At 33.8% G+C, this 22570-nt stretch overlaps 1 protein-coding gene across 12 annotated transcripts in view; it reads right to left on the bottom strand.

Moving 5' to 3' along the window:
- The window catches only part of ptpn11b (protein tyrosine phosphatase non-receptor type 11b), a 72572-nt gene that overhangs the window by 12231 nt on the left and 37771 nt on the right, over nt 1-22570 (bottom strand). For 8 of the 12 annotated variants that reach the window (XM_087305366.1, XM_087305365.1, XM_087305367.1 and 5 more), the window contains 9 exon segments: nt 15607-15801; nt 12872-13064; nt 12654-12770; nt 8910-9023; nt 5815-5911; nt 5620-5699; nt 5326-5481; nt 3774-3905; nt 2934-3088 (listed from right to left, as the gene is read on the bottom strand). In XM_087305366.1, the coding sequence (XP_087161492.1) occupies nt 2934-3088; nt 3774-3905; nt 5326-5481; nt 5620-5699; nt 5815-5911; nt 8910-9023; nt 12654-12770; nt 12872-13064; nt 15607-15801 (1239 nt within the window). 12 annotated transcript variants of the gene reach the window in all.

The raw sequence follows: 22570 nt of genomic DNA, 5'->3' as shown, positions 1-22570 counted from the left end.
ACTCTTCAGAAAAAACATGATAAGTTACTTTGGTTTGGGAAATTACTTTTGTGACTTAAAACAAAATTATGATTATGTTCCAATCAATGTCAGTGAAGTTACCTGGTTTCATGATTAATAAAGGGTTAAAGGAAAACTTCAGTCCATTTTTTTCACCTTGGTGTTTTACTAATGTCTAATGTTACACTTTTTTTTCACAATGCAAAATGAGTGTTTTTTCTTTAATGTATTTTGATTTGGCTCATCCACTGTACATAACGAGAGTGTATAGAAACCAACATCAAGCTTTTATGATTCCATGCAAGGTGAAGTTTCTAAGTGTTCTGGAAACATACAATGAGTTTAGGTGAAAAACAACCCAACATTTACTTTATTATCTAATTCTAATCGTTGCTGCTGGTCTTCTACGGGACTGCTCTCATAAGACACCACTGAATATGCTAGTGTTAGCTCAAGCAAAGTTGTTTCAGAAGCATTTTCACTATATATTTTCTCTAATATAAATTCATAAAGTCTTGGTTAAAATTTAATAATTCATGAAACAGTCTTAAATTTAAAGAAAAAAATGATGCATATTTATATTGTTATGTAAATTAATTGGGATATGAATGCAATTGTTACTGCCGTTACGATAAGGCCCTAGAAAGTGAAAAGACTTTAGCAGAAATACCAGCCTGATCTCACGAGGAAACTTAATTATTTTACGTTTTGTCAGGTTAGTGGCTAATTCGTACAAATTTGTATGAGTTCAGTCGTACGAAAATTTACTATTTTAAAAAAGAAGGCGTGGCACCCAACCCCACCCCTAACCCCAACCGTCATTGGGTGATGAGCAAATCGTAGTAAATTGTACGAATTAGATCGTACAAATTTATACTAATTAGCCACTAAATTAAAAAGTTACGAATTTCCGTGAGATTGCATTAGAAATACCCAGATATAAGTCATTAATGGCATAGGCTGTAAAAGGTTAATGAGGAGCCAAACAGTCATTCATTTATATTTGTTTTTGCACCAAACACTATAATTTACCCCAGAACACTTGGAATATTCCGCACTAGGGTTGACCATCGGTCCTGCATTTCTGGCAAACAAAAAATATATGTTTTTTGTGACCCATTTTTTCTTCCTAGAAAAACACCACAGTAAAATGACTACATTTATCTTGGTTTTTATATATAGTGTGTCATATGTAAGTTACAGTAGACAAAATATCCAACCATAATATTTATAGAGAGATTTTTTTTTCCTCACTGATGATAACTGTGTGGACAAACCAAAGCAACAAGTGTAAATTAAATAAAATTAATACATTTAGCTCAGTTTTTTAAATACATATGTGTAACTGTCATGTGTAGGTTACAGGAGAAAAAATATCTAACCATAATATTCATAGAGAGATTTTTTCCTCACTGATGATGACTGCATGGACAAACCAAAGCAACCAGTGTGAATTAAAAGTAAGCAGCAGCACTTGCCAACCAAACGTCCTGTTCAAAGCTTCCTGAACGAACATGAAATACAAGTTCAATATGCACTAAATCCAGTTTGTCTAGCCTAACAAAGAAACTGTCACTGCATATATGATCTGTTATAGTCACTTCATTATATTTTACCACATTGTATAACTCCAAGCAGAGCAGGTTCAGTACCTGTTGAAAGCGACATCTAATGTCATTGTAAAACAGGCTTGAATAGTTCAATTCATTTAAATCAATATTTATGTAATCTAATATTAGTGAATGTATATCTCTTGTGACCTGCATTGTCCTGGAAAATTCCCACAGCAGATCAGTAACCAGGTGATTACCCTATACGGCATGTTACGTGATAGCAGCTAAGACACAAAGGTTTCACAGAATAATGTGTATAGCAGAAAAATATCCAACCATCTGATGATACAGATGATGAAACTGCTAGGATGATGAAACAGAGTGTGCACACTTTTGTGAGGTGCAGCGGCACTAGAGGCTGCTTTTATGGTTGGCAGATTGGCAGGACTGTTTAGGATTGTTGCTTAAATATAACTGTGAAAGTATTCTGCAGAAGAAAGTCCATTTAAATTTTCTTTTATTCATTAAATTCTAAGTTTGTGGTTCACTTTCCTCTGGAGTTATTGCCATTTGCATGCATTTGAACTGGATGGCACACGGCAGTCACATGAGATTTATTTTTCTGATAAAATTATTATTATAGAGATATATTCAAAGAAGAAACCATGTATAATCCATACAGTGATGTACCTGTACAACATTTATTTTACAAATGGGCGATGGCAAGTTTTGACTTATGATATTGGGATATTTTTGATTGGCCATCAGGCTAGTTTTGGGGTATTTTGGATGGGCATTGGGTTTTATTGCAAAAACCTGGCAACCCTGATACCCACCTTCCTAGTATGTGCTATTACTAATGTGGCTATTGCGCCGGCTAGACCGACCACAAAGGTGAACATATAGTGCAGCAGACAGCTGAAAATAAATACCAATGACGGAAGTGACAGAGTGAATAAGAATCTAAAGATTTTTTTTTTGTATTTTTTGGTTTTCAGTCATTGATAGTGTTTTAAAATCAAATGTTTGAAGCATAATTTAGATTTAATTACATCAGAAAAAACATCTATTCTAGTGTTTATTTGAGTATGACCTTTAAATAAACTAATGGGTTTTTAAAATAGCTACATTTTTAAGGCAAATGAATGAATGGAGTTTTCAGAAAATGAATAAATGAATGAATGGACTTTTCATTAGAATTCTCTTTTTGTGTTTGGCAAAAGAAACTAATAGCATAAATAGCATATAGCATTTGAAGGACATCACAGGGAATAAGTATTGGATTTTTTTATGGGGGAAGGGGGGAGAACTGTGCCTTTAAGACCACATTTAGCAAAATAATTAAATAAATCTAAGTAGAACGTGTGAGCTGTGTAGTACCTGCAGTGAACCACTATGGGTCCGCTCTCTGGAATGGCGCTCTGGGTTCGGTTCACTTGCTCCAGGAAGCTCAACACTCCTCCAGGTTCATTTGGAACACCGTGATCAGGCCAACTCAGGTACTGATAGTGCCAGATACACCTGGGAGGCTCTCTCTGTAATTACAAAAAGTATTTATGTATGCATGTATGTATGTATGTATGTATGTATGTATGTATGTATGTATGTATGTATGTATGTATATATGTATGTATATATGTATGTATGTATTTATTTATTTATTTATTTATGCCATATCAGCAGTATGTCTATGTCAACATTGGAATTGAATATTAAGTTTATAATTTACAATCATAACTGTTTCTAAACAAACATGCATTATATAAAAACATATAGATATCACACTGATTAAAAGTCATGAGAGTTCTTTCATTTTGACCAATGATAAATAGGGTAAAATAGAAAAAGGAGACATCTTTTTAAAAGTTTCCCTTAAAAAAACGTTCTCTAATATAACTTGAAAATATACAGTACCTTCTATTAAAACATGTTTTATGGTCTAAATATTCGTACACAGGTCACAAATAGGTTTCTCTTCCCCTTTCAATGAATATGAATGAGTAAGTCCTGAGTGAATTACAAAAAAAAAAAAAAAAGAAACATCAAATGATAATTTACAAAATGAGAAAAACTACATCCAACCTAGATTAGTAATGTAAAGTAATACAGGTTTGAAGTAAGTGAGAAGATTCTCTCCAAGCTGCTACTGTAAACAACAAGGTCAAAGGTTATGAACTGCCTCTGGCTGCAGCATGTCATCTGTCATCGCATTGCTCTTACCCTGTCTAGACGTGTGACTTCAAGCTCTCGCCGTATGTAGTCCTGAGCTGTGTGTTCCTCAATGTTCTTCACACACACCTTCCCAAACTCCTTTGTTGAATTCAAGTCTGGCCAGTACCGCACACATTTATTCTATAGGGAGAAGTTCAATGTTTAGTTCCCAAAAAAAAATCTGTGTTGTCTATTTAGCTATACAACATTAGTGGATTCTCAATTTTCTCAAATTATGCATTAGAAATTTTTGGTATATAAGAAGAATCACATTTTTGTTCAAAATAATAATCATGTTTCATCCACGATTCTGAATTGACAAATTAAAGGAAAAGTTAAAAAGTTCCCAAATAGATCCCAAAATTTTAATTTTGCCATTATTTAGTCATCCTCCATTTTTCTGATGAACACAAGAGAATCTATAATAAAAAATGTTGGAAAACACAACAATTGACTTTCATAGTGTTTTTTGTTCCTACTATAGATGTCAATGGTTGCTTTTTTGCAAAATTCTTCATAATATCTTGCTTTGTGTTTAACAGAAAAAAAGAAATTCATTAAAGTTCATAATCAATTAAGTACGAGTAAATAAGGAGGAAACTTAATTTTTTTGGTGGACTTCAACAAAATGACATGTAATATACTAGAGATTTGGACACAATGTTAATTTAATTAATTCCCATCGGTTTGAAAGGTTGATTTAATCACTGGCTTATATAGACCTCACTTGTTTCATTACTGGATGAATCAGCCCTTTTGAATGACTCTCTTGAATAAATAAGTCAATGACAAATGCATTTTTAATAGTAACTTATCACCACCTTTTGGCGTAACACTGTAATTGATAAACATTATTTATAAAATAGTGTTACTTTAAAAAATATGAATGTCTATTTTGCTGTGCAATATTCAATAGTGGTTACATCAAAACTTTAATCCCAATACTTCTGCAATAATTTGACTAATAATCATACCATAAGGTTGAAGAGACCAAAGACTGACGCTGTTTCATAATTTTATGCCAACTGGGATTGCACTCGTCAGATGTTTAATAAATAAAACCAAATCATTGTGGCTGGAATATATAATTGTATGGGTAATTGAATCAAGATTGTCATCATTTAGCAGTTTTATGGTCAGTGTATTTAAAACTGATATGAATTCTGAATGAATTTCTCCCCCCAAAAATATAAATTACTTTTATTATCACAAATAATTAAGGAAATATAATTAAGAGCATAAAAAATATTTTTTTTTATAACAAATTGTTTATTTTCTTATATTCTATGTATCCCATGACAAACAATATAACATAATATGACAAAAAATAAAATAAAATAATATAATATAATATAATATAATATAATATAATATAATATAAAATAATATAATATAATATAATATAATATAATATAATATAATATAATATAATATAATATAATATAATATAATATAATATAATATAAATATAAATGTATTAATGAACGATCGAATGAATGAATGAATGAATGAATGAATGAATGAATGAATGAATGTACAATATTTTCATCCTGGACCTTACCCGTCCTCTCTCCATCTCCTTGGTTGTCATGACAATAACATGTGTATTTTCCTGATAAACCATTTTCCAGAAGTCCAGGACTGTGTTCTGAAGGCAGCCCTGAGTAGCGATGAACACTTTACCTTCATCCATATGACGTCCTTCTTCATTCACGCTCTAAATGAAAAAAGAACAAAATCAATAAGGATAAAAAGAACATGCAATCTCTAAACTTATTGATCACAGCTCAACAACCCAGCAAAAGCTTGACATTCAGATTGACGTGTAATCATTACGAGCGAAGCGGGGTCTTACTCGGATATAGTTAGCGTTGATGTAATCGGATCCGGGAACATCAGGATCCGCTTCCTTGATCTGCACTCGAGTGGTGTCAACTGCAACCCAGAAAATGATGATCAAAGCATGAACAAGAGCCCTGGAGATTAACCGTTGCATTATGAAACATGCCTCTCCCATTAAGAAACCAGAAAAATACAGCACGTTACTCACATGGTAGTATATTCTTATATCTGTTCTTGTTTTTATTTTCTGGTCTCTGCCCCTCTTTCCTGGGGTAAAGGAGTTTACATTCTTGTTGCTGTAAAACCTGCAGAACCACAGGAGACAAAATAAAAGACAGTCAGGATGAAATGTGGATCCATGTTTAGATTTAATGTTTAGTTATAAAATGTCTGTTAATTAACAGATTCTGTATTTTGCAATTCACAAGCGTTCTCTGCTTATTTGCGACTATGAATTTGCATTATGGGACCTTTATCTTTCGCCCGTGAACCTTTGATATTAAAAATTCAACTGTGCAGTTCATCAAATTGACTTTTATTGACATTTTAGCAGTTTGAAACAATATATTGTATAATAAATAATACATAGAGATCTAGCAACTTTTTAACATAAAATGCTGTTGGAGGAAAGATCAAGGTCCCATAATGCAATTCAAAAGCATAAATAAATGAAAAGATGACAGTGTTTGATGGATAATAACTGTTTCATCCAATAAATGTGTGTGATATAATTAGGTTTAAACCAGCTCTGCAAAAGTTGCAAAAGAAGTAAAATGTAAATAAAATATATTTTAAATCATGCAACTCATATATGATGGTGGTGCTCTTTTCTCATTTAAACAATTTGTGGACACATTTTCTTTTCTAGTCCCCCTAACTAAAAAGTATTTATTTTTTTTAGTGAAATGCCTGACTTTATTATACCTGGCCCTAAAGCTCCTTTAGATTTTTCATATTGACAACACAAACTTTTTTTGTCGACCAAAATCTTCTCAATTCCAAGTCAAACAAAGACATCCGGTATCTCATATCTTTTTACTTGTGTAATTAAAAAAAAAATCATCATTTGTGACACACTGTAGAATGGGAAAAGTTTTGGTTTCTTCCACATAAATTCTTCTCATCTTATAAAGTTGGTGAAGTCTCTTTTAAAATTATTCAGAATTGCTAAATGGTAAATTACAAACTTGCTATTTAATAATAGTATTTTCCACAAAAGTTCTTTTTTTATCTTCAGTCGAAGATTCAGTCGAAACATTAAGTAATTCATTTTGCAAGTGCATGTATTGCAAAGTTTTGGCTTGACTTTTCAATTTATTCATTCTTCATTCATTCATTCATTCATTCATTCATTCATTCATTCATTCATTCATTCATTCATTCATTTTCTTTTTGGCTTAGTCCCTTTATTAATCTGCAGTTGCCACAGCGGAATGAACGGCCAACTTATCCAGTATATGTTTTACACAGTGGATGCCCTTCCAGCTGAAACCCATTACTGGGAAACCCATACACTTTTTTGCACACATACATACACATTAGCATACACATTAGCCATACAGAAATGCCAACTGACCCGGCTGAGGCTGACCCGGCCGAGGCTGAACCAGCGACCTTCTTGATGTGAGGCGACAGCACTACCTACTGCACCACTTGACTTTTCAATTTTGTTGACAAATACTTATATCCAGACTTACATACAGCCCCCAAATTATTACTTTTTGGTTACTCTTTGTATCTAGACCCTTCTTACTATAATTGTATAGCTTTTTGCATCCATTAAATGCAACGTTTCAAACACAATCCTTTACTTTTTATTTTCAGGAAAGACTTTGATATGCATGTCAACTCTTTTAAGAAAGTCTAATTATTTTATTGCTTGTTGTAAGTCTTATATCTTACAGGTAAATTAGGTAAATTAGGTAGGCTAAATTGTCCATAGTGTATGAATGTGTGTGTGTATGATGGCTGGAAGGGCATCCGCTGCATAAAAATGTGCTGGATAAGTTGGCAGTTCATTCCGCTGTGGCGACCCCAGATTAATAAAGGGACTAAGCCGACAAGAAAATGAATGAATGAATAAATGATGCGATTTCAGTTATGTAACCCTCCTTATCTGTGTGTTCCTAACTTTGCAAAAGTTTTTTCTTTGCTTAATGATAAAAAGAAGACCATAATAATAATAATAATAATAATAATAATAATAATAATAATAATAATACACAGTAGTCTGCTTGTAAAGCTTTATTATTGTGATAATATTGTGAATACATATTCACGTTATACCTATATTTTACATCTTTTGATTAAGTTATACATTAAAACCAGAAATTATTCATGCAACATATAAATATTTTTATATTTATTTTTACTAGTGGGTGCATGTAACTATAGTTAAATTAACATTTACAATTGAGGTTCCTAAAATAAAGTAAACTGTGACATATTATACCCCAAAACTGTTCATAAGGTGGACTAAAAACCAACATGAACTTACGAAACTGCTGCAGAAAATAATGAAGTTGAGATTTGCATGAAGCTGACTGAAAGCAGAGACTACAGGCTGGCATTGTGTCAAAATGTGGAAAAAACACTTGATAATTGTGCAAATATTGTCAGACTACAAATGCATTATCCTGAATAATTTTTGTTGATTGGTAAAAATAACATTATGTAATGGTTATCTTAGCCAAAGTTAAGTTGATTATTGCAATTAGTCAGTTCTAAAACAGTTTAAACTAAACTACAGGGAATAAACTGTGATAATGTGAGAATGTCCTTGAATCATTTTTGGTTTCACTGTAACTTGGGTGTACAAGAGTGAGCTTGCCAAAAGAAGATATTCTGAAAAATGCTGTTAGCTTGAACCCATTGACTTTCATAGTAAATGTTTTCCAACTATGGAAGTCAATGGTTACTGGTTTTCAGCTTTCTTTGGAATATCTTCTTTCATATTCAACAGAAACATACAAAGGTTTAAAAACCACATGAGGGAGAGTAAATGATGAGGTAATTTCCATTTTTTGGGTGAACTACCCCCTTTAAAATCACATACATCCAAATTTTGCTGTGTAATGAGAATGTCAGCACCCCCTACAGGAATGTCCCGTTTATCTGGACAGCTTCCACCCTACAGGAACTGCGGTTTAAGAGGTCAGCTAGCAGAGAGGCTTTCTATAAACAACTCTCATATCAAACAGCGGAAAATCCAATCTATTCCCAAACAAAAACCTGGACTGAATCACCACATCCCATGACTGTAACAGAAAATATGAGCAGACAAATGCACAAGGCCAGAAATACCTCAAATTCTTCCCAGAAGCCTTGCTTGGGTTTCTCGGAGTTGTCGGCAACTTTATTTAGTTCGTGTACCCTGTTCTCAATGTTTGCAGCATTTATCCTCGTGGCATTGAATGGCTTGAATATGATAAGAAGAGAGAGCAAAAATTAAAAAAATGTAACTTTAAAAAATGAAAATGTGGCATTTAAGTAATAAAAATTAAGTAAGGCAAAACACACTTTAAGTTAAACACTTTGTTGTAAAACTGAATATATATCACTATGCTTAAGGATTCATAATATAAAACGATACAGTATGCATTTACAGTATGTTTGGGTATTTTTAGTTTCTAATTAAGGCTGTAATTAGTACTTTTACTCCACTACATTCCTTCAACCTGCAGTCACTTTTTTATTATTTCCTGTTGCTGTGGATTAGAAAAATCAGTCCTGTGATTCCTGTCTAATCAAATCGCACATAAAAGGTAAATTGCATCATAACAAACTACCTCAAGACATGGGCGATTTATAATTGCAGCAAACTGTTTGCAAGCATCAAAAGGGTCCAAGAAGATGTCCAAAATCTTTACACGCATTGACCCAGAGACTGTTTAGATGCATGTCACTGATGAGAAGATGACAGATGTTTACTGTATGATGATCGAAATAGCCTTAAACACCCAGCTGGCACAAGACGTCAAAATGACATTAGATTGACGTTGTACCCCAACGTCGTGGAGACGTTACATTTTGTTTGGAATTGAAAATCGGGTTGACGTCAGAACTCAAAGTCAGACCGATGCCAATGTCCAACATACAACCAAAAATCAACCAAATATCAACGCCAAATGATGTTACTGTCACGGTATGGGGGTGATGAAGAGGAGGCGAGGACCCAAATGCAGGGAATGAAGAGTTTAATGAAAAATAAAACAAAAACAAAACTCAAATCTCCCCATGTGGGGAAAAACACAACATATTACACACTCAACTAGACAAGGTCTGGAACTTGACAAGACAATACATTAAACCACTGTTGTAGACTAGAAATCAGCAGATACAACAGAGAAGGGAACAATCAATAACGGACCAGCACGGAACAGAGCACACTAGGAGAATAAATAGGAAAGACAAACCAATAAACAGACAGGCGGACAGGTGAAAATAATAATTACAAACAAGGTAACAAGGTGGGTGGGACAAGACAATAGACGGGAGAGCGCATGACACAGAGAGACAATACAAGCCATGCGCTCACACAACACAACACTGAAGCACACGACAAAAGCACGTGACCACAATGTAAACACCGAGCCACGTGCTTTGACAAAAGACGCAAGACACGAGCACACGATGAATGAAAGCACTCACCGTGCGCGCACACACACGCAGCGTGCATGCTTCATCCCAGCGCCGACCAAAACCGAAACCAACAAGACTGAGACGCTGGGAATGAAACACCACGCTGCTGACAAACGAAAACACAAACACGAGTACAAGAGCGCACGCGTCTGAGTGACGCAGAGCGCGCGCGCGGCCGCGTCAAGCAGGAACGCGCACACTCTACGTACACCCATGACGGCGCGCGCTCACACAGAGACAGAAACAGGACCCGACATGAGAAGTGTCAGAGCTCTGCCACCAAAACAAGAATTTACAAGACCAAAGTGGCAGAACCCTGACAGTTACAGTTTGACGTTGTGTGGACGTTACCACTATGACGTCTATCAGATGTTGGATTTGGTTGCCATACCTGATGAATAAATGTCAGTATTTGACGTCAATATGAAGCTAGTTTTAAGGGGTGGTCCAGAATGTAATTTTAAGGCTTAATTGTGTTTATAAGATGCAAAGCAATGTGTGCTCATGTTTCACTTGAAGGAAATCGCGTTATTTTTTCATATATCTCACTTTGATTATACACAGCTACTCAGCTAACATGAAAATGACTGTCAAATTTCCTAGTTCCTCTGAAAGGCCTGCCCTTAAGTGACTCTGATTGGTCATCGTCATAATGTGCTGCTATTCGCGGATTGGCTCCACGTCACGCCCATGAAAGCATGCGCTTTTCTGCTGTGTAAACAATCATTCAACCACCTGCCTGCTCACTAAAATAAAATCTGACAAGTGTCTGTAACGAGTGAAAATTGGGTGCAGCTCCTTAAAGAGACCTTGTCTTTGTGTGTGTCTATGTGTGTGTGTGTGTGTGTGTGAGTGAATGTTGTCTGCGTCTATGTGTGTGTGAGTGTGAGTGAATGTGTGAACTTTCTGTAACAAGCGCATGTGCACGGGAGTTTTTTTTTCTTTTTCTCTGATGCTCGGATTAAGTTATTTTCTATAATATATCGTGACAGAAGAATAAAGCACAAGATGTGTGAGCCTTGATTTATTATTCTGCTGCTACCACGAGTCAGGTAAGCTAACCTGTATTTTTTTAACTCTATGCTTTACAAGACGGCTTTCATATATATCCGGAATATGCAGGTGTAAGTAATATGAATCATCTACATATCTTTTGCGACTTCATTATCTGAGATGTGAAAAACATGGAAAAACTGCCTGAAGACAATCAATGCAAAGTCGCGCACACACATAAGAGTCACGAACGTGCTGGTGGAGTGTGTGTGTGTGTTTACAGCAGTTTGACTGATAAATATGAATTTGTAGCTAAATCGTTTGCCCGCAAAGCAGCATTTCGCATTGTTTACATCGTTGCTACAGCGTACCGTTAACGCTATACACTGTACATGTCATGATCAATTTTAACAAATAAAAACACTTACAGGTTGTAGCTCACAGCTTCTGCTTTGAGGAGATTTTCTGCTTTTGCGCCTTACCTGCGCAGTTTGTATGCACAGTAAACGAACCTTTGTGATCTCACAGGGGGTGGAAGTATTTTTTGTAGTCCCCAAAATTTGTTCATTGTAGGCTTAACTCCGTAAAAATCAAGGTCTCCCTTTGCATTAAATTGAGAACTTTTTACATTCAGAGATGTTGTTTATATTCACACAGCTACATTACACATCAACTAAAGTTTAAAATATGATATCATAGTGGACCACCCCTTTAAGTTGTTGGCTCAATGTTTTTGTTCACTTCCTAAACCCTAAAATCAATCAAATATCAACGTCATTTGACGTCATTCATCCTTGGACTTCAAAATAACGTTCCTAGATGCTGGCTAACCATTAAATTTAGGTCACAATCTAAATCTAACCTAATATTAACGTCTTATGACGTTCTGTGCCTGCTGGGCAATAACTAAATGCACTACAGAATATTACGTTTACACACATCCACAAATTAAATGGTACTCACTACTCGAGTACTTTTAAAAGGGCTACTTTTTACTCATACTTAGAGTAATATTTACAACAGATACTTTATCTCTACTTGCACTACATCTACTTGCACTACTTTAATTTATCTAAGTATGATTTTTTTTCAGTACTCTTTCCACCACTGCATTTCTTAATATTATCAAAGTTGAAAACAATGAATATTTTCTTGAAGAATTTGTGAACTTTTTTTCATGATTCATTTCAAACTAAATATAAAATTGATTGATATAGAAACATTTTTTAAAATTATACATTTCTTGGTCACTTTGTCAATTTAGTGCATAAATATAAGTAATGGTTCTTTAAAAAATAATAATAAATTGCAGACCCAGATCTTTGAAAGGCACTTGTTTTGCATTTGCAGCTACTGTAATTGCTTGTCTGAAGGAAAAATGTGTTTCTTTCAGGCTTGGTTTGATTTACTCACCTGTTTAAGGTGCACAACAATTCCACTCTTCTCGACCATGGGGTTTTTCTTATAATGCTCTACTAAATCTGCTAAGGTGTCAAACCTCTCCCCTCCTCCTACATCATATTTTCCATCCTGGTAAAAGACATAAAAAAATTTTTTTTTTTTAAATAGACATTTATTTTAATCTTCTTTTTTTTCCTTAAGGAAATAGTGAAATGTTACCCTGTTTTTACCTGATAACGGATCATGACATGTGTGACTTTAGTCTTGCGGTCTACATTTTCATGCTTTTCTTCATTAGTGAGGACAGAAAGCACAAAGTCCCCAGGTTTACTTTGACTCTCTCTCACCAGGAAGCTTCCGGATTTACCCTTCTCTGTAAGGAGCTTTTCAGCGTCTCTTCCTGAGAGATGTCCATGATACCACCTGACAACAGGCAAAACACAAACCACAGAAATTCTCATTAATGGGCCTCCTGTTTCTGAAAATACATACAGTTGAAGTCAGAATTATTAGCCCCCCTGTTTATTTTTTCCCCCCAATTTCTGTGTAACGGAGAGAAGATTTTTTTTCAGCACATTTCTAAACATAATAGTTTTAATAACTCATTTCTAATAACTGATTTATTTTATCTTTGCCATGATGACAGTAAAAAAATATTTGACTAGATATTTTTCAAGACACTTCTATACAGCTTAAAGTGACATTTAAAGGCTTAACTATGTTAGTTAGGTTAACTAGGCAGGTTAGGGTAATTAGGCAAGTCATTGTATAATGATGGTTTGTTCTTTAGACTATTAAATAAATATATAGCTTTAAGGGGCTAATAATTTTGTCCCTAAAATGGTGTTTAAAAAATTAAAAACTGCTTTTATTCTAGCTGAAAAAAAAGAAACTGTGAAAATTTCCGTGCTCTGTTAAACATAATTTGGGAAATATTTTAAAAAGAAAAAAATCAAAGGGGGGCTAATAATTCTGACTTCAACTGTATTTTTTACACTTGAAACTCAATTTTGTAGGTTTGTTTGATTTAGACAAAAGAAAAAGTGTAGGAAAAATATACAGTTCTTGCTAGCTTTGTGTTAGCATTTTTTTAGCATTTAGCATTTTTGGACCAAACATAAAGCTACATAAAAAAATTTGTTTTTTTGCAGCAGAACATACACAAAGTCTGTATGTGATATTTTTTTTAAACAGTTGTGAACTCAAAAAAAAAAAAAAAAAAAAAAACTTTAAGTCAAAATACCCCCAGAAATTTGTCAGTCACAAACATCTGAAGCTGAAAACTTGCTGCAAAAACACTTTTTGTTTCTGTAAACTGTATTGATCTGCAATGGGCAAAATCAGGATTATGATGAGAAAACTTGTATGCTTGCATATTCTGTCATTTTTATGGTCACATCTTGAGACATCATATCCTGTTTTTGGTTTGTTTTGATGCCTTTGGCCCATTATCATTCATATTTCATCCGTAGTGCATCTGAAATTATTTGAAAACAAGAGCCATCTTTTCAGGGTATTGGTTCACTTGTTTAATGTGCAATAAGCTCTAGATAGCAGTGGTTATTACACTTATTCACTAACTAATATTAATGGGGCTTTAAATATACCAAGTGTGAACACTCACACAAAAAAAAAGAAGATACAGCATACTGTATATGTTTCCTGCTGTTCCACATGTAAACATTCCTGTAAATGATGTGAATATTAATAACTGCTCCCCCACACAAAAACACCTGCTTTTTAAATGTTGACCACCAATATATTTTTACATTGTCACTTTAAATGCACACTCCAACTTTCACTATATAAAGACTATAGCATAAAATTTAGTTTGCGGTTGGAAAATAAGCAGAGGTGTCGGTAGAGATCTTGTAAAACTAAAGAGAGTTGGAGCTGTTATGATATGAGGATATGTGTGGGAGGTGTTTGCTAACAAACTAAAAAAACCACAAAAACATACATATAGAATATAATCTTTAGATGTAAATATGTCTATCACCTACACCATGTCATGTATGTGTCAAAGGCAAAACAGCCATTTATAATGTCTGCAGAAAGAAAAATAGAGCAAAAAGATCTGATTTAATGTTTCAGATAACTAGTGAAAATAAAAGGTCAAAACATGGGTTAAATAATGTCATTCAGCAAAATATATATTTATGTGAAAATAAAATAACAATGCTATATTAAACAATAAGTAAACATAAATTTTTTTTAATACAGTTGATTTTTTATTATTATTATTTTTTTTAGAATTTCCCAAACGATGTTTAACAGAGCAAGGAAATTTTCACAGTATGTCTGATAATATTTTTTCTTCTGGAGAAAGTCTTATTTGTTTTATTTCGGCTAGAATGAAAGCAGTTTTTTAAAATTTTTTAAAAAACATTTTAAGGTCAAAATTATTATTACATTATTATTATATAAATTATTAGCACTATTGGAGTATATTACTGTATTATAAAATTTCAAAAGAAAATTAAATAGTATTTTGAATTTGAGTCTTTTAATATTTAAATGATTTTTCTAAATGTACATGACAATGGGTGTCCTAAGTAAATAAGTTTAAACAACAACAACAACTAAATGTAAATCTAAATGACATGTTTATTGCCTTGATGTTTAAAAGGCATCTTTGACCCATTTATAAACACTTAGATTTCACAGCCTACAGGATGTTGCACCATACACACCACAGAAACATCAAACGTAATTATTTACATAGGTGAAGGAAGTTATAAAGTATACTGGACCCAAAAAACGATTCTGGACCTCAAAAACATAAATGTCAAAACAGAAAGAAGAAACACAAACTGTTAGCCCCCCACCCCCCTAACATAAGCACAAACAAGTTCTGCCAAACAAACCACAGCTCTTCCTTTGCACTGATGTTTGAACACTAGGGGGCAGGATTTATTCTGTCCACTCAATATTAAGTCTAGGTAGAGATTTGGAAAGACTGTACCTCTCAGATGTGGGGTCTTTGCAGTTGAGTGGGTATTTGAGCTCAATAACATCTCCATTGCGTTCCCTCAGGAGGTCGTGCTGCTCGGTGTAATACTGGACCAGCTCAGCCAGCGTGGCGAACTTCTCCCCTCCGTACAGGTCATAATAGTCCCCCGAGTTCTGGATTTTAATGTGGGTGACCTCATCATTCCTCCTGCCCAGAACAAACAGATGGAGTCGCAACGGGGAAAGAGCAGGGGGTTTGGAAATGAGGGATGACAGACAGAATGGAAAAGATGGAAAAGACAGACAACAGTTAGGAGGATGTTGTTGAAAACTGACATATTAAACAGGGAAAATGCTGAGTTACATAATAATAAGGTAAATACTGTATATGAGGTGAAGCTAAGAATTATAAATAAATAAAGTGAAATAACTGTCTAGTTAATGATTTTATACATTGATAGCAAACATAAAAATTACATTTGAATATTTGAGCAACAACATAAAGCATATCCAATATAGGCAAACATCATGTTTACTTTTCAATTATTATTTTTTTAATTCTGTCATTTTTATGGTCACATCTTGTGACATCATATCCTGTTTTGGTTAGTTTTGATGCTATTGTCATTCATATTTCAGCCGTAGCACATCAGAAATCATTTGAAAACAGACTGAGAGCCATCTTTTCAGGTTATTGGTTCACTTGTTTAATGTGCACTAAGCTCTGGAGTTTTAATCATACCAACCTACCAAGAGTAAACAATCGAAAAATCGACAGATAACTGTTAGGAGGATGACATTGAAAACTGACATGTTAAACAAGGTAAATGCTGAAGTACATAATATATAGTTAAATATATGAAGTGAAGCTGAGAATTATAAATACATAAAGTGAAATCACTGTCTAGTTAATGGTTTTATACATTTAAAGCAAACATAAAAATTACATTTGAATGTTTGAGCGATATACAGTTGAAGTCAGAATTATTAGCCCCCATTGATTTTTTTCTTTTTTAAATATTTCTCAAATAATGAGTAACAGAGCAAGGAAATTGTCACAGTATGTCTGATGATATTTTTTTCTTCTGGAGAAAGTTTTATTTGCTTCTTATTTTTTGAATGAAAAGCAGTTTAAATTTTTTAAAACCATTTTAAGGTTAAAATTGTTAGCCCCTTTAAGCTATATTTTTTTGATAGTCAACAGAACAAACCATCATTATACAATAACTTGTCTAATTACCCTAACCTGCCTAGTTAACTTAACAAACCTAGTTAAGCCTTTAAAAGCTGAATAGAAGTGTCTTGAAAAATATCTGGTAAAATATTATGTACTGTCTTCATGGCAATAAAATAAAACAGTTATTAGAGATGAGTTATTAAAATTGTTTAGAGTTGTGTTCTAAATCTTCTCTCTGTTAAACAGAAATTGGGGGAAAAAATAAGCAGGAGGGCAAATAATTCAGGGGGGCTAAAAATTCTGATTTCAATTGTACATTTGATTAGTCAGTACCGCAACCAAATCTGTAGCTTATCAAACAAAATAACTTAGAATAACAGTCCAAACCCTAGTACATCCAAATTTATATGCTATATAAAAATATTAAATACAAAAAAATCAAAAGAAGCAAAAAATATAATAAAATATATATATATAAAAAAATTCAACTATTTTTGAAATAAAAAAATAGTTGAAATTTTGTAGACTGAAATTTGTTTTGCAATATTTTGCTCGAATTTAATTGTATTATCTTTCAATTTCTAAATATGTTTAGTGACTAAAATATTAATTTAATAAATGTATCTGTTTAATACATCAGTATTGTTTAAACGCACCAAAAGAGATTACTTATATTCACTGAGAAATGGATAAAAATATTAAATTACAAAATAGGGTGTACTCAGTTATGCTGAGCACTGTAGATATATACATACATACAGACAGCATTCCAATGGCATAACACTTCGATCAAGATTTGACCTTATAGTGTCGAACTTTTTCGAATTTTATTTACTATAATCCCATGATCTTTTGAAATGTGTCCGTTTCAGTTACATTTTTAACAATATGAAGTACAGTTGAAGTCAGAATTATTAAACCCTCTGAATTATTAGCCTGTTTATTTTTTATCCCAATTTCTGTTTAACAGAGTGAAGATTTTTTCAACACATTTCTAAACATAATAGTTTAGAACTCATCACTAATAACTGATTCATTTTCTCTTTGCCATGATGACAGTAAATAATATTTGACTAGATATTTTTCACTTCTTATACAGCTTAAAGTGACATTTAAAGGCCTAACTAGGTTACTTAGATTAACTAGGCAGGTTAGAGTAATTAGGGAAGTTATTGTATAATGATGGTTTGTTCTGTAGACTTTTGAAAAACTATATAGCTTAAAGGGGCTAATAATTTTGACCTTAAAATGTTTTTAAACAATTAAATAATTAATTAAGCTTTTATTTTAGCCGAAATAAAACAAAAAATATTATCAAACGTACTGTGAAAATTTGCTCTGTTAAACATCCTTTAGCAAATATATAAAATAAAATAAATAAATAAAAGGGTGTTTAATAATTCTGATTTCAACTGTACTTAAAAGAAATAGTTAAGGTTTAATGATGAGGTTTAAATAACTAAAACATTTTTGTAAGTTTAAATATTAATGACATTTTTTTATTTAAAAAAGGTAAAATAAAACTACATGCATGTAAACAAACGTACACTCACATGTGTGTGTGTTTGTGCATGTGTGTGTGAGAGAGAGAGAGAGAGAGAGAGAGAGGGAGAGAGAGAGAGAGAGAGAGGGTGAGTGTGGGTGCTAAAATTCTGCTGATGACTTAAAACTACTACTACAATAATCAGATAAAAACAAATGTAAGTAAATGATTTGTGGGATTAATAAAAAAAATGCAAGGCAAAAAAAAAAAATGAAATCAATGCTGAATTTATATTTGAGAAAAACTGCTTAGAGAGGTTAGATAAAGAAACTGTTAAAAAACAAGACAAAGAGACGGAAAGTGTTTTGGAGCAACCAAATGAATCAACAGAACACACTTTATGGAAAGCTATTCTCAGCAGACTTCAGACTGTCACCAAAACCGTCAAAACCTGAACTGCAGCTTTAAATGGCAGCATATGGAAAAAAGCAGAAAGGAACACCTGCATAGATCTAATCACCCATGCTCGGGCACAAAACCACAACTTAACGCTTCACTCACACACACTCACACTCACACACACACACACACACATGCACACACACACGCACGCACACACGCGTACACACACACACACATGCACACACATGCACACACACACACACACACAACTACAGAAAAAAACACAATCAAGCGAAAAAGCAGCAACAAATATGAGGCCTTGATTCCTCTGTCATTTAATTTCTCTGGCTTTCTCTAGGCATCCATCGCTCTATCCATCAGTAGCCTGGCTCATGAAATTGCACTCTCCACTGTGTAATTGCATTATGGAGGTAACAGAGGAGTCTCAACAGTGAAGGGCTAATGGCTGCTGACTGCAGCAGATGAGCGGCTCCGTGCTGCGGGTCCGGCTGGGCCACTAATGTAATCACACACAAACGCTCACCTAAACAGAAGTCACAACCCACATTTTTGTTGTAAATAATAACAAATAATAATAATAATAATATTATATTATAATATAATAATAATTATTATTATTATTATTACTTTTTATGCATATTTATATTTTAAAAAAGTAAATTCTTGTTTTTCTGTTGCAATATATATAAAAAGTTGTTATATAACGAATACATTTAGTTAATATAATTATTCTTATTCAGATAATTTTTAATAATTTAATGATGCCTCTGGATATGCCTGAGAAATGTTGTTTTAGATCTAGTATATACAGACACAAACATTCACATTCTCATATTGCTTTGTGCAGTCTGGGACTCATTCATTTATTTTCTTTTTCTCTTAGTCCCTTTATTCATCAGGGGTCGGCACAGTGGAATGAACCGCCAACTTATCCAGCATATGTTTTACATAGCAGATGCCCTTCCAGCCGCAACCCAACACTGGGAAACACCCATACACTCTTGCATTCACACTCATACACTACAGACAATTTAGCTTATTCAATTCACCTATAGCGCATGTCTTTGGACTATGGGGGAAACCAGAGCACCCGGAGGAAACCCACACAAACATGGGGAGAACATGCAAACTCCACACAGAAACACCAACTGACCCAGCCAGGCCTCGAATCAGCGACCTTCATGCTGTGAGGCAATCATGCTACCCACTGCACCACAGTGCACAGTTTGGGATATTAAAAATGCTTTTTCCCCCACCATGGTTTGTTGGAGCACTTATAAAGGTCTTTTAATGCTATTCTAAAGCAGATAATTAAATAAAAACTCCCATAAATCACATTCTTCAGGCACTTTCATTTAAAATTATAACAGACTATAGGACAGAATTAAGTCACATACAGTTAAAGTCAGAATTATTAGCCCCCCTTTGATTTTTTTCTTTTTTAAATATTTGCCAAATGATGTTTAAGAGAGCAAGGGCATGTTCACAGTATGTCTGATATTGTTTTTTCTTCTAGAGAAAGTCTTATTTGTTTTATTTCAGCTAGAATAAAAGCAGCTTTTAATTTTTAGAAAATAATTTTAGGGACAAAATTATTAGCCGCTTTAGGCTATATATTTTTTTCGATAGTATACAGAACAAGACATCGTTATACAACAACTTGCCTAATTACCCTAACCTGTCTAGTTAACCAAACTAACCTAGTTAAGCCTTTTAACATCACTTTAAGCTGTATAGAAGTGTCCTGAAAAATATCTAGTCAAATATTATTTACTGTCATCATGGCAAAGATATAAAAAATTCAGGGGGCTAATAAATCTGACTTTAATTGTAGGTGTTTATTAACAGATTTTTACAAAAACACCTTTAGTGGGTTTAAACACTAAGATGCACAAAATCTTAAACGTGAATAAAGCACAATGGAAATGCATATAGAAAAATTGCCCTAATCCCCTCTGTATGTTAGATAATATGACAGTGTTAGATATTGCAGTCCATTGCACTTCCATATGTATTGTTGATCATTTGCTTTCTAGAAATTGACAATTTTAATCTTTTGAATACATAGAATGGGAACAGAGCTTAATTCACAAATTAATAAAGGAAGTTTAATCAGCTGTGAATTCAAATCATTAGATGCAAACCCAGCTAATGTGGCAGCACAAACTGCACACACAATATTTTAAAGCTAGATAAATATCAGAATTATGCAAAAGATGAATCATGATACGATTTTTCCCCCCCAGTATCGTGTAAAACAGGTGCAGAAAATTTTCGACATAACTGCCAATGTACTGCTCTTTTGCAATGTCTCTTTGGTTGTTTTAAAATCTGATGGCACCCTGTCAGATTCCTGAGTGTGATTCAATCAATTTGCATAAAGCTTTAACATGTTTCGAGTCAGAGAAGAATGACTGAGCTCTGCCTACTGTCAGAGTCAAGGACGCCTGCTGACTAATTTTATCTTCAAGCATGAGTTCATCATTGATTTTTCAGCTAAAGCCAGCCTCTGCAGAAATCAAGAGAGAAACACAATACTCCTACTGAGCCCCTCACACATCCACGCGTAAAAGTGCAGTCTGTCAGTGTAAGACCACAGCCGCTTACGAATGAAGCGCATCAGGGTGTCTATGGTGATTCTTCTTTATTCGAGAAACCCAAGGCTGACTTTGACAGTGGTGTTTAGCTATTTTGAACTGCATATTACATGCTTTAAAGCAGTCAAGGGTTGCACACTAAATGTTTCAAGTGCAGAATGCTAGTAAAATTGGCTTGAGCCAGTATAGTGAATGGAGTTACTTACTAGACAGTTACTTTATTAGGAACTACATAATACACTTACAATTCAACATCAAATTATGATAATCTTAATCATGTTGATGTAAGTATCTGTAAAGATGAAAAAAAAAACAAACATCTATTCAAACTCTTATGAAATTTTTTTACCCGAAACAGAAAGTTTGTCTTTAAAGAGGCTCTAGTCTCTGCTACAGACATTACACACGATGACATTACACAAATTGGATGAACATCTAATTTCATACACACAAATAAGCAAAAAAATAAAAATAAAAAATAATAATAAAATTGTATAATATATATATATATATATATATATATATATATATATATATATATATATATATATATATATATATATATATATATATATATATATATTAGAGGTGTGAACCTATACTGGTCTCACAGTTCGGTTACGATTATCATGCCATCGATTCGGTTCAATTCGATATCTCGGTGCATCACGGTGCATTGACGATGCTTTCCATATATAGTGTTATATTTTAGGGGGGAGGCTATAACATGCTGTCTGTATAAACACACAGACACACAGCAACACACTGTGTCTCATTCAAACACATTCACAAACATAGACAGCATCAAACAAACAAACACACACACGCGCAAACACACACAAACAAACACACTTAAGCCCTTGCAACAGGGAGAGCTCGCGCTGAGCGGAGCAGAAAAACGAAAAAAAATAAAAAAAAATAAGCACTTTTCCGACGGTCCCTTACAGAGAGCTCCTCTCAGCGCGAGCTCTGCCGGCTAAAGTAAATGCAGACTGCGAGGGCTTAAACGGAGCAGTGCTCGTAATGTCGAGCGAAAACAAGAAAGACAGCTGTGAAACATAACCAGCTTTGTCTTTTTGTAGGAAACACACTTTAGATCTTTTTGGGTTAAGCGTTTTTTGAGTTATTGCCGTCTATAACTGAATGTGTGTCAGGAAAATCGAAAACAAAACCAACTGAAGCGCGCTCATTTCTGGCGCCCCACTGGATATACAGCGCCCTAAGCATTTGCCTATGGTGCCTATGCCACGGGCTGGCCCTGAGTTGGCTGAGTGTTGTAAATAACGGCGCTCACCTC

This window comes from Danio rerio, chromosome 23 (assembly GCF_052040795.2).
Source record: "Danio rerio strain M-AB ecotype USA chromosome 23, GRCz13ab, whole genome shotgun sequence".
In the NCBI taxonomy this organism is placed as follows: Eukaryota; Metazoa; Chordata; class Actinopteri; order Cypriniformes; family Danionidae; genus Danio; species Danio rerio.
The sequence above is the reverse complement of the archived record's forward strand: the minus strand, read 5'-3'. Positions and strand labels throughout refer to the sequence as shown.